The sequence below is a fragment of the Malus sylvestris genome, chromosome 10 (genome assembly GCF_916048215.2).
Source record: "Malus sylvestris chromosome 10, drMalSylv7.2, whole genome shotgun sequence".
NCBI lineage: Eukaryota > Viridiplantae > Streptophyta > Magnoliopsida > Rosales > Rosaceae > Malus > Malus sylvestris.
Genome location: NC_062269.1, coordinates 31,532,152 through 31,553,415, shown reverse-complemented (window position 1 = coordinate 31,553,415; position 21,264 = coordinate 31,532,152). Strand labels below are relative to the sequence as shown.

The window sequence follows — 21,264 nt, the reverse complement described above, 5'->3', positions numbered from 1 at the left end:
GGTTCAAATTTATTCATGTTTTTCCACATCATCACACTTTATGGCTTCGTCACCTTCCAGGTGTCGGCTAACACAGCTCAATTCGGAGTCCTTGTGGACATTCCGGGTCGGGGTGTGTCAGTTTGGTATCAGAGCATAAGTTGGGCAGTATTGTGTTCATCACACGTGTGATGTGAGCATTTTTTATTCTTGAACCTAATTTCCGAATCTTGCCACCTCGTCAAATATGAAAAATGTGTTAGTTTTTCCTAAGTTTTGGGCAATTTTGTCGACTTGTCGACGTTTTAGAAGATCATTTTGGCGAACGCCTCTAAACTATAGGGGAAGAATTTCCCTGCCAAGGAAGGACGTAGATTTGGGGATAAGTTGATGGCCTTGAAATAGGACTACTATATTGATAGTTGTGTATCCCATGGGGAGAATTTCCTATCAATTCCACTACTATCTAGTCATTTCTTCCAATCTTTTCGAGTTAGGAAACCATTGATAGTCTTGATTCCTTGGCAGTACCCGTTAATGTTTCACTTACCAGAATCTTTACGAAGTTTTAGTTTTTGTCGAAATTTTCAGAAATGTCTCGAGTGACAATGTAGTGCTATAGGGGTAGCACTCGACGAAAGAACATCTTGGGATAATCACTTTCGTCTCTGATAGCACAAATTTTTCCAAACACGAAGGTGATCATTCTGGATCTTCAGGAGGAAGATCGACTTTTGTTTAAGTTTGATCTAAAGTAGATTACTAGAAAATTTTATTTTTCTAACTTTAGAACACTCCAACCAATATTAAATTCCACATTACTTTTGGTGCTATATTCGTCATTTTGATGAGCATTGGCACATGAGTAAGAATCGTTATATCTAAGGTCAATAGAAATTCCCGAAGTGGTAAGCTTTTTTTTCCTAGAATTATGGAATCAGTTCCTAGTACATTTGGAGGAGGTTTACCTTTGTCATCAATTCTCAAATTTTTATATGGGATTCTACCAAATGCGAGAAGTAGAATACACCATTGATCCACCTTGTTAACATCACATTTATTCTCCCTATTTCTTATCAACCAACCTTTGTAACTCGAGATTCCTTGTGTAGTTTGATAAATTCATAATAGTCTTGTAGATGACTATCTTACATATTCTATTAATGAGATTAAATTCTCTAATTATCAACAGTTAGCTTCACATAAAATTCCTCAAATATTACCTTTGTGTAAATTGGTACTTCTCTTAGGAGATGTGATTTTCAATGATATTCTTTTCTTTTCTCCAAAGGTAGTAGCGGAAGAAAGTTGCAATTCTCACAAGGTGTTGTGAATTTCAAGATATCTTTGGTCTTGTCGATTTTATCGACAAATTGTTAGCAATTTCTCAGCTGTGGTGTTTTTCTTCACATACCAACCGAGGAAGGTCAATTTAGTTGAGATGTTGAATATGAATAAAGTTTCCAACAAAGAATTGTTGTCTCACCTTACCTTTTCTTTACATCTTTCGATGACATTGATCATTTAGAAATCCATGATGACGTGTTCTTTAGATATTTTAATTGTGGGGGAGGTAACATGACGATGAATCGCTTAGACTTTCCAACGGTTAAAATCGTTCGAAATGAACCATCTTATTCATGACTAGTGTAAAATGTTATTATCTTTATTTGAAAAACCGAATGATACTTCCTGGTGGAGAAACGTGTTAGAGACCTTTATCAATCTTGGACTTTTCAAATATATTCTCATTTGAAATAGGTTAAATTCTGACAGCGGTAGTGGAAAAACTAAATCAACTTTTATGATTATCACAATTGTGCAAATGTATTACTATTTAATGCAGCAAAAGATTTATGTATACTTAAACACTTTTGGCCTGTCCTATTCCGCCTCAGTTGGAATTCACAGGTATTGTTTTGACGTTACTTGCGAAATATCAAGAAAGGGTTTGAATGGTCATAATCACTTCTTGTATATGAAGGGAGTTGAGAAATATCATCATACACCTTTGGAACGAGGTATCTTGTACATGTAGTGATGATGATGATGATGTTTCGATGTTTATAGATCGACTTGACAAGTCAACCCTTTTTTTTTCATTGGTCCAGAGGGACTACATTTTTGACCACTTGGTATTATTTTTGAATTAAGCAAATTGTCTAGAGGATTGCTAGGACATTGACATTTAGCCGTGAACATTAAATTCTTAATCACCCAACAAACACTCTACTAAACGAATCTTAACCGTTGGTGATTGAATGTTCCAGAAGCTACCATTGTAGCGAGATGTTATACGTTAATTTCAATTACCTTGTATTTAAAATTTGATGGACTTGTTTGACCCTCAAATTCTTGAGTATTATGTTAGCCTTCTTGACATAATTTTCGCTAAATTCGAGAGAAATTCAATAGGAATCTGCTCATTATGGTGTTATGAATTGCATTGTTGAGTTATGTGGTGTGTATGTTGTAATAAATAGTTTTTTTTTGTTGGTTGTAACTACGATTACAATTTTTGGTTTCGAGTATGGCATTGTTAAGGCGTACTGTGAAAATTTTATCCATAGCACATGACCGAAAATTTTATCCATAGTTGAATGATCGAGATTATGATATAGAAAATTATGATATTTGTTTATGTTACCCCCAAGGGTAGTGCGTGACCACGATCAAGACTTGGATCAGATGATTTATGCGTATTTTCCCATTAAGGGGCATGATGGTAATATTGCACCCCTCGCGAATCTGTTACTTACTTATCGTGATAATAGTGAGTTGTGGGTATTATGGGATGTTGACCGTAATATTGAAAATTTAAGTGTTGAATTTGTTGAACAAGTAGACATCTAGGTCCGTCTACGTTTAGTTATTTAATTATTGTTTGGGCTTGACCCAAAGATAGCACATACTCATCTTCAAGGCACATGATGCATATGGGTGTGTAGGTGAAGTTTTCTATTTTTGGTGTTGTTTTCAATACAACTATTTTAACTTCACTTTATTATATACATGCTTCGACATTACGTTGTTATACATCTATTTTTCTACCTTATGTTTTATAAAGGACTGTATATTTTAGTACTGTACTAAAGGAGAAGGAAAGTTTGAGTTTGGAGGCATGAAAGAGGAATTATTGCACTCTGATCACGACGGAATGAGATTCTCTGTTATGCAACCGCTCTAGCTTGATTTCCTCCCCCCATATATGTATATATATATTTTTCCTATCTTCTGAAGTACCTTTATGTTTAGCTAATGATTTCAAATTTCAGGGACGAATTTTTTTTAAGGTAAGTAGATTGTGACAACCCGTCCCTAGTTCTATGATTTTATAAATTTTAAAAGAATGAATTTACAAAAATGCCCTAGAGGTGAAGGTTTTGACTTTCATTGACCAACGTGTAGAGAAATGTATGACTTATTCACTTACGCATTTGTGTAGTACTCGTTGGTACGAACACATAGACGAAAGCCGTTTTTAAGTTTGTATTATATCAGTATAGTTACAAACATTTGAAATTGGTTATTTAAAGTTTAGTTATAAATTAATTCAAACTCCCACCATGTGGAGTGCTAACCAATCAATTTTAAGAGAGGAAAAGGAGAACCAATCAGGAAGGGAGAAGGAAAAAAAAAAAAAACCTTCCTATCGGGCAATGCATCCGCACACCCAAACCGGTCAAAATTTGGCCAATTTCTGCCATTTTTTTTCGTGAAACACCATATCCACCACCTGCAACATCTTCCCCAATCTTTCTTCTTCCATCTTCGCTCAAGATTGAAGAGTTTTAGGCCCAAAAACCTGAAGAACATCACTGGAGCACCAAAAGTGTTCAACGGTGATTCCTCCGATCCGACGAGTTTCACCACCCACCACCACCCTTAATCAACTCCTCTTTGACCCAAGAACAAGACCCAAGCAGTTGTAGGGGTGTTGGAACATAAAGGAAGTCGAATCGAAGAACACTTATCTTAGGGGTTTCGGCGGGTTTGAGTGAATTGGAGACTTTCCCGGCTAAATTGGACTTAGCCACAGGTATAAAACTTGTTCTACTCATTGAGATCTTCATTTCTGTTAAATTTGGTAATTTTTAAAAATAGTTGAATTTTCCGGAAAGTCAGGGTGGTCAACCGCCACCCACGACGGCGCGTGGCCAGGGGGCCGTCGATGTCATTCTTAGGCTAAATTAGATGCATTGAGTTTAGTTTTGGTAACTGTATGACTTAGGCTAATGGTTGGAACCTAAATTCTCCACGTCATGTTATTTGGTAAATGTGTGAATCGACAATCCAACCGTTGGATCGTCACCAAACTTTAATACATTATAGTACGTAATATTTGAGGACCATAGAAATTTACGGATCGGGAATCCGACTTACGGATCTTCCTGAATTGGATTTGTAAGTTCATAAAATAAAATGTTGACCGCCACTTGGTTTTGGCAATTGATGGAGATATGACCGTTGGATCATAATGAAATATTAGGACGTGAATCTTTGGATGTAATGGATTGGAAATCCGTGATGCAGTTCTGGAGTGAATTACGTAGGGATTTGTTTTTTTTGTAAATTATGTATTATATCGGTAAGAACTCTGAGACGTGATTTGATAATTGTTCTAGGCGACATTGGTTCGTGATGTCTCGATATGCGTGCTAGGAAGTCGTAGTGCGGACCTCAGATGAGTGGGTCTTTTCTTTTCTATCGTGTATATTATATATATATAATTGATAATTCCACAAACGTTTTTAAATTGATTTATGCATATTGCCTACATATAATTACTGTGAATGCTTTGAAGTACTAGTGTGAACTACGAATGGCTTGATCCCTTTTTAGGGTACGTAGGCAGTCTAACGAGATGTTAGATGCAACCATACAATAAATGAGACTAAATAATTGAGACAATAGCCTTATTTGGGGAATTGAGCAATGTGAGGGAGATTGGTGGAAAATGTGAGATTGAACCTTATGATTTGGTGGTTAAATGTTGTTCATAAATCAATGTGTGAAGAATCAAGAAATTGAAGTAAGGAAACATAAGTAATGATAGTTAATTAAACAAATGTCTAATTGGGCTTATCACCGATAATTATTCCCGAAAATAAATAGTTCGGGAGTAGGGAGTTACAACTTAAGCATTTTATGCCATATTATATATATATATATATATATATATATATATATATGTATATGTATATAATTTAAAATTCTATGACATGGTTGAGTATTAGATTGCATCATGGTATATCCATATGTATATTACTTGCACATAATTATTGTGAACGCTTTGAAATGCAAAGATGAACGCATGAGACCCAGGTAAGTTCAGGTGAGTTTATGGTATTAGTTGAAATGATGAAGTTATGGCATGACTACATGTATGTTTTAGGCAACTCCTACCTTGTTGTACAAATTGCAATGATAGGCAACTCCGACACTGTCGTACAAGATGTCCATGAGTTGTACATGTTATAATAGATGCAGTTAGAGATCATAAACCTGCACCCCAATGTTAGTGCTCCCGCCCGTGGCCAGGGCATAGTTCTTCACGTGATGTTCACCTCCCGCACCTTACACTCACCTTGGATCCAAGGTAGGTGCACAGTCCTGTCGTACAAACCATTATAGGTGGTTCTAACTCATAAGTGACCTGCGATTATTCGCACAGTCTTCACGTGATCGTAGCACTTGAGCGTACTTATTTACACCCAGTCCTGTCGTACAGACCACAAGAGGTGGATCCGGCTGACATATTACTTGGATATATGATGAACTATGGGTTCAGCCGTACAGTCCACAAGAGGTGGATCCGGTGACATATTACTTGGATATGTGATTAGCTATAGGTTCAGCCGTACATGCCACAAGAGATGGATCCGGCTGGTGGATCAGGCTGACATATTACTTGGATATGTGATGAGCTATAGGTTCAGTCGTACAGGCCATAAGAGGTGGATCCGGCTGACATATTACTTGAATATGTGATGAGCTATAGGTTCAGCCGTACAGGCCACAAGAGGTGGATCCGGCTGACATATTACTTGGATATTGGTTGAGTTATAGGTTCAGTCGTACATGCCACAATAGGTGGATCCGGCTGACATATTACTTTTCATGGATTTATTTCACCTTGTTTACTTATTTCATTATGTTGAGATTTTGGGCATGGCTTACGTGTGGATTTTGCTATTTCGAGTATGGTTTCAATATAGATATGTATTATATTTTTTGGGAAATTATTCAGGCTTTACGGCAAGGGATTATTACTTTTGATAAGTGAAATGGTTTTATAAAGCTTTGTTTTTGTCCACTCACACTTTCTGCTTTGCGCCCCTTCAGGTTTTAATTGCTAAATGTTCGTATCAACGAGGATTCTTGGCAAATCTTAGGATAGGTGGCTACTTCTGAGGGTATAATACTTATCCACTCTACTATACTTACTTATACTCTAACGTCACGTGTGAAGTGGGTTCATTCCCGCTCACCAGCACACTCTGGTATTTAGGCACTCTTAGGTTCAAATTTATTCAAATTTTCCACATCATCACACTTTATGGCTTCGTCACCTTACAGGTGTCAGACAACACAACTCGATTCGGAGTCCTTGTGGACATTCCGAGTTGGGGTGTGTCACCTAAACTTTGTATCATATATTTATATTTTTAGTTTGTACCCACTTTTAATTTGCAACATTTTTTTTTAATTTGTAGTATTTTCTTTTTAGTTTTATTTTGTACCCATGTATTAATTTCTTTTAGGGCCTATATTTTTTAAAAATTCATTTGTACTCATAATTTTTTAATCTTTTATATGTACCCTAATTTATTTATAATGTGCCCATTCTTCTTTATTAATGTACATATGTGAAATGTACCAATTTTTTTGTAAAATGTACCAATTTTTTTTAACACCATGGATATATTCTTTTGCCATTTATTATTTCTTATTTTTACATAGTTTTTATCCATTTATTCAATCAAAATGTTTGAATTCTTTTATTGTAACATTTTCTAATAGTATTATAATGAGGGATTTTAAATTTATAGGATTATAAATCTCATAAAATATCAAACAATTAATGTCAAAACTATAAAAATATAAATATTAATAGTAATATAATGAGGTGTACAAAGTCAAGAGACTTTGATCAAACTTTGAATATTATTAAGATTTTAATCAAATAATGTTAAGAATTAAAGACCGCATCCAAAATATGCTTAAAAAATATATAACGTTATTATTAATCATTACCGGATCTGCAATTTTGGCGGGTGGACCTACAACAAAAAAAACCTTACAAACGAATGATTGTAAAGAAATATTTTTGCTTTTTTATTATTAATTTTTTTTTCAAGAGCTTTTCTGTTCTTTAAGGGTGCGTTTGGTACGTGAGACGGGACGGGACGGAACGGGACGAGGCGTTCCGTCCCGCATTTGATGCTCCAAAAATGGGTGGAACGAGCTGTTCCACGGGACAGATTTTGGGTGTTTTTGCGTTCCACCTCCCCCCTAGAACGGGTTTGTTCCACGTCTGTGGAACACAATGTTTTACCATTTTAAGACAAATATACCCCATGTCTTTTTCAAAAATTACACCTTCGTTCTGTCCTGTCCCGTCCTGTCCCGTCCCGTCTGCGTACCAAACGCACCCTAAGGTACCATTTGATACGTGGGACGGGACGGGACGGAACGGGACGAGCCGTTTCGTCCCACGTTTGGTGCGCCTAAAAACTGTGGAACGGGTTGTCTCATGGGACGAAATTTGGCTGATTTTTTATTCCACCTCTTCCTCCTGGAACGACCTGTTCCACTTCCGTGGAACATAAATTTATAACATTTTATGACAAAATTTCTCCTTATCTTTTTCAATATTTACATCATCCGCTCTATCCTGTTCCGTCCCGTCCCGTCCCATCCTGTTCCGTCCCGTCCCGTCCCATTCCGTCCCGTTTGCGTACCAAACGGTACCTAATGGCAAGTAGTGCTACTATCGGTTGCCAAAAGAGAGCCACGTGCTAATAGAGCAAGTCTCGATTGAAATTATTGTTTGTTTAATATTTTTTTGATAAATTGTTTGTTTAATATTATCATCTGGTTAACTTGGACTTTTCAATTCTTGTTTAGAGAAAATTAGAACCGTAATTCACTTGATGAATACGATGTTTAGTAAACTTATTATATGGTGTTGGACGTGGCAGTTGGCATATATAGGAATCTTCTCTCTCTCTTTGGCTGTATATTCCATGATTTTATTCAGTTGAACGCAACTCTAATTCGATGTATATTCCATGATTTTATTCAGTTGAACGCCACTCTAATTCGATCGATATATATGGCTATTTCTGTATTTAATTTTTTGTAAAAATTTATGAATGATGTTCTGAAAGATAAACAGTTTGGATCGCTAATACATTATATGGTTGGTCCCACAAAATTTTTTATCAAAAGTTTTGTAAAAAAAAAATTAGTACGTCAAGGATCCGCTCTATATAATATGTGTGTGTGTGTGTGTGTGTATTCATTTTGAATTATAAAGTACTATTTCGCCATACCCTTCTAGAATTTGATGGTTAAGCGTTCATTGCACCGACACGTATCGGCTTGGTGACAAGTTAGTTAATCGAAGTCATGGAAAAATATTATCAGGATGAGCGTGTAAGAGTATACTATATTGGCCATATGAGCACATATTCTTGTTTCCTTTAGACCACCTATTAATATCATGAATTAGTATTAGAGAAGCTTTAATGAAGACTGTCAATCAAAGACTTGTGGTCATCAAAGGGGAATGTCATAAAAGTGGATGACCTACTTGGAGAAAAAGGCCGCAACAGCCAAAAACTGTTGAAGTGTACCGCCTACTTTCACATTTCTTGGCTTTAACAGAGAAGATATAGTTTTCCTATATAAAGACCTATCGGCTCACAAATATTATAAAGAAGAATAGATACACTGCATTGTTTTCATCACTTTGTAATTTCAGTATGATAACAGTGACTACTATTAGGCATACTTGTAGAACCTCGTAAATATTGTATCTTATATTTACTTTATATTCCACTGGACACATATCCTCAATTTCACAACACTAATCCTTTTTTTTTCATTATTGTTTTTTATCTGATAAAAATTGAGCTTATGAACCATAAAGGAGGAGCTCAAGTCAACAAGACTCTTTGCTTTGCGAGCGACGACAACGAAAAAGGAGGAACGTCTATCGTATACAATCTTATCTTTGCTTTGCAAATAGGTTTTTTCAACAACTCGAACCTGTAATCTTTCGGCTATAAAAAAGCAAATTTTCAATGGGAACTTTAACGAAAAGCTCTCGGTACTGTTCACTTTAACGAAAAACCACATTTTTACACTAAAAAGTCAATCCTGGTACTATTCACTTTGCTCTTTATTTTGTCCTTATTATTAAAACTCAAAGTTTTCAAGCCATTTTCATTAGTTTTCCTAATTTTCAATTGCGCAATAGCTGTAAACTCAAGAAAATCATGTTTTCTGACGCATGCAATTGTCTTACAAATGCTTATTCAACAGCCAATAGTCTTGACCCACTAGAAACTTAAGACAATAAAAATGAGAATTTATTGTGCGGTTGGTAATTCAGTCGAATATTCTTCCAAAAGGTTGTAAAAGTGGAATACCATAGAAGAAAGGAAAATACATGTTCAAGATCCTATTTCCTAATTTGTTCTACTGCTGCTCAATATTTTTTTTCAAATTTTGAATTCTTTACAAGGAAGATGAAGTTACAGTTGTAATCTTTTGCATAACTGCACTTAGTATATAAATCACGTGCATAAATATAGGTAGTATATAAATGTAATATGTTTTTGAGGTATATGCTTATTGGCGTATGAACCAATACGTTAGTTGTGTCCAGTTTGAAAGAAAACATTAACAAATGAAGTCAGTCACTTAATAATACGATTTAGTTGTATTCTTTTTTACTTGTAAGTAAGAGATCTTCGATTCAAATCTAACCAAAGACGAAGTTGAACCACATTATTATGATTATCTCATTATGAGGCTTAGCCTACTCTTCATTGTCTTAATGTAAATATTATCGTTTGTTTAAAAAAAAAACATTAAGAAATGAAGTCAAGTGGATTGGTTTTTTTTATAGGCTTTATTTTAGCTACTCACTCTCATTCAGTCTTTGGGAACTTTAACGAAAAGCTCCCGGTACTGTTCACTTTAACGAAAAACCACATTTTAACACTAAAAAGTCAATCTTGGTACTATTCACTTTACCCTTTATTTTGTCCTTATCGTTAAAATTCAAAGTTTTCAAGCTCTTTTCATTAGTTTTCCTTTTTTTTTTTATATGCATATATTAATTTGAGTATGAATGTTCACTTTCGTTTAATAATATAAATCAGATGGAGAGGTGTTGAGGTTAGGTCATATTATGTAGATTAAGCCGCAAGTCACGCTTTTATGCGGGTTCAAATTGTTTGGTGTCAATTAGTGTTGTTGGACTATTCGTTTTGCTGCTCTTGAGCAATTTTTCAATGTATCAAAACACAATATTTGTAAAAATTTTAAAAGTTATTCTTGAATTTCAAATTAATTGATTGTTTAAATTGATGCTTGTACAGGAAAATGATGTCACATCATCATGAAAGAGGAATAATTTAGGGGTGTGCTGTCCACATACCAATTTTTACTTCTCACACATCCCTTGTTAATTTTTCTTCTTTAATCTTCTTCAATTCATCTGATCCGACGGCCAAAAATTAGAAAGGTGTGTGAGAAATAAAAAATGTCATTTGATCTTCTCACACACGTCTTATACATCGTAAGAATTCTAAAATGTAGTACTTGTGTTTCACTCGTGAATAAACCTACTTGTCCCTTCAATTATGATTAACGTATCTTCATCGTATGAACATCATAATCAGAACTGTTCATTTACTTAATTTGGAGATTGTTTAGTCATCCATAGTGTCAAATCAATTGACAACTTTGATAACAAGTAGCATCCTTACGATGAACTGTCTATTTGTTTGATGTGCATGAATGTCTAAAAGATTTATATAGGGGTGTGCTATCCACACACCCCTTTTTTCTTCTCACACACCCCTTGTTAATTTCTGTCCGTTGATCTTCTTCAATTAATTCGATCCGACGGCCGAAAACAAAAAATGTGTGAGAGAAGTAAAAATGGGTGTGTGGATATCACACCCCTTTATATATTGAATGATTTTCACATATGTGAATTAGTTGATGACAAAGAAAATGAACAGTTTCGATTATAATGTTTGTTTGTAACATACTTGACCAATCCCGAAACTATTGAGCACCGGTCAACGTTATATCGTCAAGGACCCAGAAGAGTTTTCCTCCAACCAAGAGGCCAATCACAGCGCGACACGTGCCGACATCAGAAGCCAATTATAACGCGACACGTGTCAACATCAGAAGTCAATCACAACACGACATGTGTCAATGTCAGAATGAAACTAGAAACTCTCTTCTATAAATAGAGATCATTCTCTCACAATATTTCCGAATGTCATTTGTACTAAATCATTCACTAGTACTCACTAGATGAGAGCTTGAACCTATGTACTTGTGTAAACCTTTCACAATTAATGAGAACTCCTCTACCCCGTGGACGTAGCCAATCTGGATGAACCACGTATATCTTATGTTTGTTTCCCTATCCCTATCCATTTACTTACTTATCCACACTAGTGACATGAGCAATCTAGCGAAGGTCACAAACTTAACAATTTCCGTTGTACCAAAGTCCTCGCTGATTTTGTGCATCAACAATGTTCATACGGTGAAATTATGTTTTAATAAGTGAAGAGATAAGTAGACTCATCTAAAAGGGAAAACACAAGCTTTCAATATTTAAAATGAGGTAATATGTTCGGTTGTAAGTAAGAGGTCTTATGTTCGATTCTCGCCAAAGACAAATTTGAACCACATTATTGTTAGCTTATTGTAAAACTAAGTCCACCCCCTCCTCTTAGTGTATATAATATCGTAAATAAAAAAAATTAGTAATGTTCAACGAAAGAGTATTTTCTCTGTCTAGCATCACAGGAAATAACCTGACAACACAACGTAGAAGATGGGCTTTTTTGACACAATTGAATTGTTTACATCGAGGAATTATAGGAAATTAAAAGATGAAAGTATCACAATATAATGTGGGAGAACCCAAAAACTGCATTCAGGTAAGGCAAGTTGCAACACAAAAATATTATTAGAGAAGGTCACTAAAGCCCTACTCATAAACTGAAATAAAACCTGTCGAGATCGTTTAAACAATTCTACAAGACTCTGAAATTACTAGGAAAACAATGCCTACTACGACGGCGTATCCAAAACGCACTGCCTACCGAATCTGAAACAGTAAGAAACTGTTTTGCCACTATCACACATCAACGGAAAAACAGATTTTCAACATCAACGGAAAAACAGATTTACAAAGTTAAACAAGTGTGGGCGAGAGATACAAAAAAAAAAAAAGAACCCTATCTCTGGCCTTTCTTTTTCCACAAGTCAGCGAACATTTTTTTGCCGGAGCCCTTCCTTTTACAACTACCGAATCCATCGTCCAAGTCATCAGCTGGTGACCCCACAAAGCCCGTGTAGCCACCAGTTGATGGCTCAATTACTCTACCATTCATCTCCACACCCCCGGCAAGTACAGCAGCAGCAGCATCTGCTGCCTTTCTCCACTGCTCTGTCTGCACTCTCATCTTCTTCATCTCCGCTTCCAGTGCTTCCTTTGCTCTTTCCGTTGCTTGCAGCTTCTCGTTCAGCTGACCTGCATTTCCCTTACTCACTTCCAGCTCTTCTTCAAGCTGACTTAACTTCAAGGACATTTCCTTTTCCTTTTCTTGGGCAGCTAAAATATTTAATGCCGCTTCGTTTAGCTGATTCTTTACACCCTGACTTTCTTCACCAGACACTTCTAACTGCTTTGCCTTCTCTTCCAACTCAGCTCTTAGCATGTTTATCTCATCATTCTTCAAAGCTAGGTCACGTAAGGCTGAAAGTTTTTCTGCTTCCAAAATCGATGTTGGTTCATCTGATTTATCAACTTGTTTGGTTTCATCTTCCACCTGATCAGTCTCACTAGATTCAACTGTAACTTTTTCTACTGGGACTTCAAAAACATCAGTTTCCTTTTGGATGTCAACTGGAACTTCATCAGAGGAACAACAGTCCGTTTTGTTAGAATCTTGAAATTCCAATGTAGGATGCGTTTTATGGATCTTCGCTGGCTCAGAAGTCACAACTCGTTTCTTAATTTTCTTTTCCAGTTTCTCTTGTGCTTCTTTCTTTGCAGCCTCGGCTGAAGCCAACTGCTCTTTCAGTATCTTTAGCTCTTCTTGTGCTTGCCCAAGCTGAGATTCCAAATCAGCAAGGCGGGTTCCAATTTTCTTTTGGTTTAGTGGATCAGATTGTGTACCTCTTGGGGAACGGCGATCCACTCCTACCTTTGGACTTCGGTCAGTTATTGGTCGATGATGGAGTGGATCTGAATCAGAGCTTGATGTCCTGAGTTGATGTGAGCCTCGAGGAGACGGCCTTTGAACCATTTCAGAGCCCCTATTCCTCAAAATCAAGACAAGAATTTTCTGTCAGATATTTATTCCATTTTTATATGTAATCGCATCTCTCAGGGTAAAGCTTAGGGCATGTATAAACCACTAGAGCTCAAATAATGGCCTGATTAAGCAAAAGAACCTTCTAGACACAGAATACAGATCACATTTATAATTTTGATTGGTTCTGTTGTCAAGTTATGCTGCATAACTACGAACCATAATGTACTCAAAAATGAAAACCATCAGACCATCAAGGTTAAGAAGGACAAAAAATCTACTGCATAACATAACCTTTATCTTTAGATTTACACTGAATCCACAAGATTAAGGAATATACATAAACACATACACAAAAGTCAAACCCAGATTACAGATAAATAGCATCCTCTAACCTTGATCGCAGCATCTGTTGCGCTTAGAAGATTGGCTGGAGAAAAGAGATAAGGACTAGTAAGTCGAAGGCTTGTGTTCTGCTAAGTTGTGATCATAAGAAAAAAACGTAGTTAGAATAAAACACATAACTAAGATAGTAACATAAGAATGGTATTTGAAATATAATGTTGTACTACAGATTAAAAACTCCATGCTCTTGCATATCAATGCCTAAACATACTGGGGCAATGACATTCAAATATCCCTTGCTAAGCATAAGAGGCAGCATAGTCTACAAGCACAGATGAACACATCTGCAAAAATGATGTGCTAAACATGCGACATGTTTCCATCTTCGGGTACTATCTGCTCATCAGAAGATAAATGTGATTGCAGATTTACACACCAAATGGTCCTAGAGAGAAAAAAAAAACTGCAATGCATTTGAGTGGTTACATAACTCAAGGCTTAATCTCACTTTTACAAAACCCCATGTTCCTCAAGGACTGCATATCTCTGCTAGTATGCTTCTGGGACAGTGCAAAAGCATTCTTAAAAGTCTCTCTTTCCCCACATTATCAAATGCAGGCATATTTTTCAACCTAAAAGCTCAAACTATTTCTTGGGGTTGAAACGTTGCAGTGGCAATATTGTCACTTGGCATTTTTGGCTCAAAAATTGCATCCACTTTTCTTTTGTTCCCCTGACAAAGATCATAAAATGTGCTCGAAAGTTGAAAACTCGTGTGTACTATGATGTTCATTATCATATTACAAGATTGTATCAAGCAATAACCAACCATGACTAGCTTATGTCGTATTGCTTAGAGTTAATAGTAGTTGAAGAATGTAAATTTCCTACCTATCAGCATAAGATTGAAGCATACAAACCATCAAGGATTCTCAGAATCTTAAACATGCAGACACTGCATGTTTTAACCAAACTACACTCCTTTTTTCAATAATAATTTTACATTTTCTGGAGGGTCCGAAATTCCTAAGGGAAGTAAAAAACTTAAGAAAGTGTACCTCACACTTCCAAAATAAGACAAAAAAAATGCCAAGAAACAGATCCTTCAACAATAAGGGAAGAAAGTTGTGAGTCGTAAGATCTCAAAATTGTAAGGAAATTTTAGATAGTCACTAAGAAATCAGCTAACAATTAAACACCCCACTGACACAAAATGTGACAGTAAAGGTAAAAGAACAACATCAAATAAAAATGCAAAAAAAAAAAAAATCATATATATCGAGAAAATACTAGTTATTAATGGGCAAAAGAAACATAATTTTCACCTTGCAGATTCCAGCAAAACAATGGCAGTTGCTGAGCTAACACTAACACTCTCTTTTGTGATCTGAGTAGCATCTGAAATGGAAGAAGAACTCCACGAAAGACCTCTCCTTTTGAATATTGGGGACTACAGAAAATAACCTATTTGCTAGAAAATGGTAAAGGATGGTTTTTTGAGCTCCACAAGTTGGGTTTTGGTGTTAAAAGTGACAACTTTTTTTGAAACATGAAAGACTAGGCGGTAAAAACTGTGCCCAGAAGAGCCATCAACCTAGAGAGAGAGAGAGAGAGAGAGAAAGAGAGAGAGAGGTGTTGAAGTTCGAAGTTTGAATTAAAGGCGAGTGAGAGAGTGATAGTGGCGCATTCAGCTTTTTCAAGAAATGGGTGGAAGAAGAAGAGGACAAAGGAGTAATTTTAAAGAAAGGACTGCTAAATAATTCAATGTGAAAGTAAAGGATCTTGGGAAAATCCAACCCTTTCGCTCTTGTCTTTTTGTCTTCTTTCGAACTTCTTCAAAGTTCAAACCCTTTTTTCTAAAAGAAAAACTAATGAAAAAAATGTGAAAATTTTAAATTTTAACAATAAGAACAAAATAAAAGGTAAAATAAATAGTACCAGATTTGAATTTTTAGTGTAAAAATATAATTTTTTATTAAAATAAACAGTAACACGAATTTTTCGTTAAAACTCTATGTTTTTTAAATCTTTGTACGTTTTCTTCTTGTTTCTTTAATGACAATGCGTGCATTTTGACCATGGATTTAAATATCGAAAATATCGGCACCGATATTTTAATTAGTATCTAATGAGTTTTCGTTAAAATATCGCGATATTAGTTATAATATCGCGATATTTTCGCGATATGACATCCAAAAATTCTTAAAATTTTCTGAAAAGTCTCAATTTTGAAACTAAAGGGATTCGAACCCCCTCCCATTTGACTCTTAACGCCTTAACCACCATATCACTTATGGTTGTTGTGATAATATGCTACTATATTTATATATATTGTTTTGTTTTGAATTCTTTTTACAAGAAACAAATTTGCACATATTCCAAATTTTTGTGGTATTATATTTTAAATTGTGTCAATTAATTACTTAGTTAATGGCATGTGGTTTTTAATTTTTCTATTTTTTATTTGGTCACTTACATGGTACGGCTAGAAAAAATTCCCGAAAATCCCAAACCAAACCGAAAAATCCCCAAACCCAAACCGAAAAATCCCAAACCAAAACCATCCTGAAGTTCGGGAATCCCATCCCGAAAAATACCGAAATTTTCGATATGGGATTGGTTTCCAAATCCCATTTGTTTGGTAATCCCGAAAAATACCGAAGTATTCGGTTTCCTATTGACTTTTGGGTTTTGGTTCTTGAAAACCATTGTCATGGTTGCTGACTACTCTTCACAATACACTTACTCTACAAATAGAGATGATGAAGATAGTGAAAATTTTGAACCTCATAGGAACTCTATGTGGTACTAAGTCACTCATGTATCTTACCATGCAATGTATAAAGTGTAAAATATTGTACTAATTCATTATATATAAATAATTATGGTGTGTTTAAACTTCTTTCATTAATTACTACATATTTTCTACATTCACAATGTTTGCCAGTTCGCTATATAATCAACTTAAATCAGTTAAATCCATCATGCAATGCATTTCCTTCCAATTTTTTGTGATAAACTAATAGATAATTGACTAAATAAACATCCTGCAAAGTTTCAATAAAAATTTCCAAGTTTTTCTTACAATTTCCGTGGTTTCCATGTAATTTTTATCGATATCGATATTATCCCGATATTTCCATCGATATTTCCGTGTTTTCAGACTACCGATATTTCCGATATTACCGATATTTTCTTCCTTGATTTTGACCATGCATGTAAACGTATGTGCATTTTGACCATGCATGTAAAATATATGTGCATTTTGACAATGTGCATGCATATAAATAGACAAGTTGGAATCACCTTCTTTGCCTTCCTTCATTCCAAACAATATAACCGAGGAAATAATTACTCAAAATAGTTATTTACACATTTATTTTTATCTTTTACATACTTTTTGTAATCTTTTGTCATTCATGTTTTTTTAGGGAAAGTTTGAATGCGATTTCTAGCTACGAATACTCTTTGATTAAAACCTTGTTGGAACCTATTTTCTAAACTAGATTTTAATCCTTAAATAAGATGAAGTTTAGAAAAATGTCTTATACAATATTAAAAATTGATTTTAGTCCCTAGACTTTATTTAATGCCAGCATATTAAATGTCTCTCTTTTTTATTTATGATTTTATGGTGTTCATAAATTAAATTTTATGAAAATATTATAAATTTTAATTCTCATTATAGTAAGTATCTTATATAAGAAAATATTTTCGTAAAGATTTTTCGGTACACATGTTTTTGCATATTTTCTTATGTGCCACTAATTCATTACAATATATTTAGGTATTAACATTTCAGTACCATACGTTAGTATAATATGTTTAGGTACGAACATATCGGTACACTAGTTTATTATAATATATTTTGGTACCGACATTTCGGTACACTAGTTTAGTATCATATATTTAGGTACGGAATTTTTTGGCACACTTATGTTTTTGCATATTTTCTTATGTGCCACTAATTCACTACAATATATTTAGGTACAGACATTTCGGTACACTAACTTAGTAAAATATATTATAATACAGAGGTACACTAATTAGAGAAAGTAAAATAAATATAATGAATTAAAATGTGTATAATAATAAATAATTTTAATTTTAATGTACTGACATTAAATAAGATATCTATTAAATATTAAAACAAAAATATAATATAAGTTCGAATTAATTACACATTAGAGGATTAAAATTAATATGTAATCTAACACCAAGTTTTATTGAATTTTAATCTTCTTCAAGGATTAAAGTTCAAAAACCCCAATTATTTAAAATACATTAGATGTGAGAGTGTGGAGATAAGAATTGTATAACACTTAGCAAAGGAATGTTAAGGAAATTCTCTCAAAAGTAAGATTTTCTGTGGACTCTCTACCACCTCACAGTTTGACGTTAATTTATGTGCCAAAATTATAAAACATTATGCCAAAAGCATGAGTTGACAAAGAGGGAGTAGGATTCTCTCCCCTCTTTTTTTCCTCCAATCTTATTTGAATGATCACGGTTAAGCTACGTCAACATCTGATATTAATTTTTTATAGAAAAAGAAAGACAAAATAGAAAATGTGAAAATAGGGGATGAAAGGGGATAGAAAGAGAATGGAAGAGAATCCTCGTCTGACAAAGAGTCAGTAGAGAGTTACGTGCCCTTAACACTTCTCCTCTTACTAAATCCAAAACACAATAAAATTGCTCACCATCATTAATTTGCGGTGAGCATTATCACCAAATTTATGGCGTTAAATTAAGTAGCATGTCAATATATTTAAGTCGTTGAATTTAGTTTCTGAAATTTGTGCGGTGATTAAATTCAATCAAACTCATGAAAAACATGTTGCTGTAGTAATGTATATTCACTGCTCACTAAATATGGTGAGCAAATTCGTTCTCAACTCTAAATTGCAGGGGAGTCTAGACTCTAGACTTAACACAATGCCGCTTAGAACTAATAATTTGTTTATAATCTTTACAGTACTCATAATTTCATAATTATTAGTGTATTGACCCCACTCAAATTTCATATTAATAATTTCCTAGGTATAATCATGGTTTTAAATAAAAGATAGTGTCACGTTAACATGACTGGTACTAATTAACAATAATTCAATGGGGTCACATTATCATTACTCAAGTGTGCCTTTTCGAACCAATGATTTTTTCTTAAAAAAATAATAATAACTTATGACAAACCACTATTATCCATTCTTTTCAGGTCTAGAGGAGGCTAGTTGAGAATTGCATCATACCCGAAGCCACGATTAAGCAAATTCATGGAAATATTGAACAGAGACCTCTCATTTTTTCTTTAAAAAGCTGTTGTTCGCACTTTTCCACTGAACCAACTTATCAATGTGCTTCATATGGAAGCAAGTAATGGAGTTTATTAATGTGCCATCTGAAGGAAACGTGCTCCATATGGAAGCAAGTAAGGTGTTCATAACAAAATACAATTTGGTACGATTACACAAGAATCAAAACCTGTTGGCTTAACTTGGCTCCTACGCCTCAACCTCTGGGGTTCCATTGGTACTCACATTCTAAAGTTTTTATACTATATTTAGGATTCAATTTGCTATGAAATTTAAATGGCATTGGATTGAAAAAATGACTAGATGAAGTACATTTGAAATCGCAACAGAAGACTTAACGTTTGAGATCATTATATGCAACGAAACATTTGATATCCATTTGTTTTCTCTTTCTTTTTTATTCGAATTTTGGCATTGAGCATTAGCATTTGCTTCTCTAGATAACACCGCATTTTTATTGAAAGTAGATGGGATTGGTTCTCAATCACTCATTTGTCATAAGTCAAACCTAAGAACTATTGAAATTAGATGGGATTTGGCTGCCTTCCTAGTTGATATATAAATTTGCAGCCCCTAAACTTTGTTTAGAGAAGACAAATTAAAGTTGGATTCAAATGTTATACTTTTTTAAACAAGCATATTTTGAAAAGAAGAGATAGTATACTGTCAAATTAAAAAATTACAATGCACAAGCAATTAAAAAAACAACAGATTCATCAGCCCAAATTTCAAGAGACATTGCAGTGAAGAGGAAACACGACACTAAATCGTGATTAAACTTCTTTAGAGACTAATCCCAACATAACCTTTGAGATGAATCCTAACGCAAAACTAACATAATATAGAGAAATTTGACATTTAGAAAGAAGAATAAAAAATCGAATACAAGACCTTAAACGGAGGAAAGAGCTACGAGGCCTTTGCAGAGTCAAATGTTTTAGTTAGTTACTAGTGGTGAAACCCTAACTTTGGTTCAAAGTCAAATTTGACAAGTTCAAATTGTTAGCAAACCAAGGTACTGGTCCCTTTGGTCTCTCTATGTCATATGGGGGCATTTGTGCAGTGCAAAAAATGTAGGAAAACAAAGAAAGAGCGAGGAATGTAGGTCATCGTGTGGTCCTCACTCAAATTGCAAAGCTTGAAAAGTTTTGAGTCTTATGGATATGCAATGGAACCAAAAGATGAGTAGCTGAGTTTTGTTAAACTGTAGAAAGAGACACTGCATGTGAAACTTAATGTTTTATGATATATCTTCACCTACTCTGAGGCCCGGTCTCATAAAATCCACATCTCCACCACACATTATTAGTTAAGACTTGACACTTCAAGATTGGCCATAGTTTATTGCCCCCCACCGCCAAAACACCAATTTTTAGCTGTTGGCACTCACCCTCGCTCTCGGAAACCTTTTGGAGTTACTAGGATGAAATGGAAGCAAATTGTGTCCGAGTTGAAAGTAGAAGATAGAGTATGTTTAGGGTTGTTCGATAACTATTAAGTTTTTAGTTTTTGTTTGAACTCTTTTTGAAAACTGAAAGCTCAAAAAATAGCTTTCAGTTTTGTATTTTTTATTTTCAATTTTTAAAATAATAAAAACTCAAAACTTAAAAAAAAGAAATGAAATGATTATCAAATAGACCCTAAGACTACAGGTGGCCTTTACCACAGTGGTGGAAATGAATTGAGCCTTTGCAAGTATTTTTTCGGAATAAGTTCGGATCACTTTGAAAAGATTCGGAATTATCGCATTTGTTGAATGGATTCTGATTTCCATTCCAACTTTTCGGAAACTGTCCAAAATCAGAAACCCAATCCAACTTGTAACCCTAATTTCTTCCTATCAACTCCAATTTTTATTGGGTAAAAGATAACGTTTCCTTCCCCATTAATTCATTGCTTACGTTCACCTCGAACAAAATTTGGTAGTTGTCATTGATTGATTCCAAGCAAACAATCGAAAACCTATGTACAACTTGTTTTGTGAACAATTTTGGACTTTACCGTTTTCCCTTCGTTACCGAAGTTTGAATGGACTAGGA

The 21,264-nt window shown here is 34.7% G+C and overlaps 1 protein-coding gene across 1 annotated transcript; it reads right to left on the bottom strand.

Annotated features, from left to right (window-relative positions):
• Positions 1–12,186: 12,186 nt before the first annotated feature.
• On the bottom strand, positions 12,187–15,612 carry LOC126588034 (interactor of constitutive active ROPs 1-like). Its single transcript, XM_050253168.1, has 3 exons — positions 15,236–15,612; positions 13,961–14,038; positions 12,187–13,569 (listed from the first exon to the last, which is right to left on the bottom strand). The coding sequence occupies exons 2-3, from the start codon at positions 13,972–13,974 to the stop codon at positions 12,486–12,488; spliced, it is 1,098 nt and encodes a 365-aa protein (XP_050109125.1). The 5' UTR covers positions 13,975–14,038; positions 15,236–15,612; the 3' UTR covers positions 12,187–12,485.
• Positions 15,613–21,264: the final 5,652 nt, after the last annotated feature.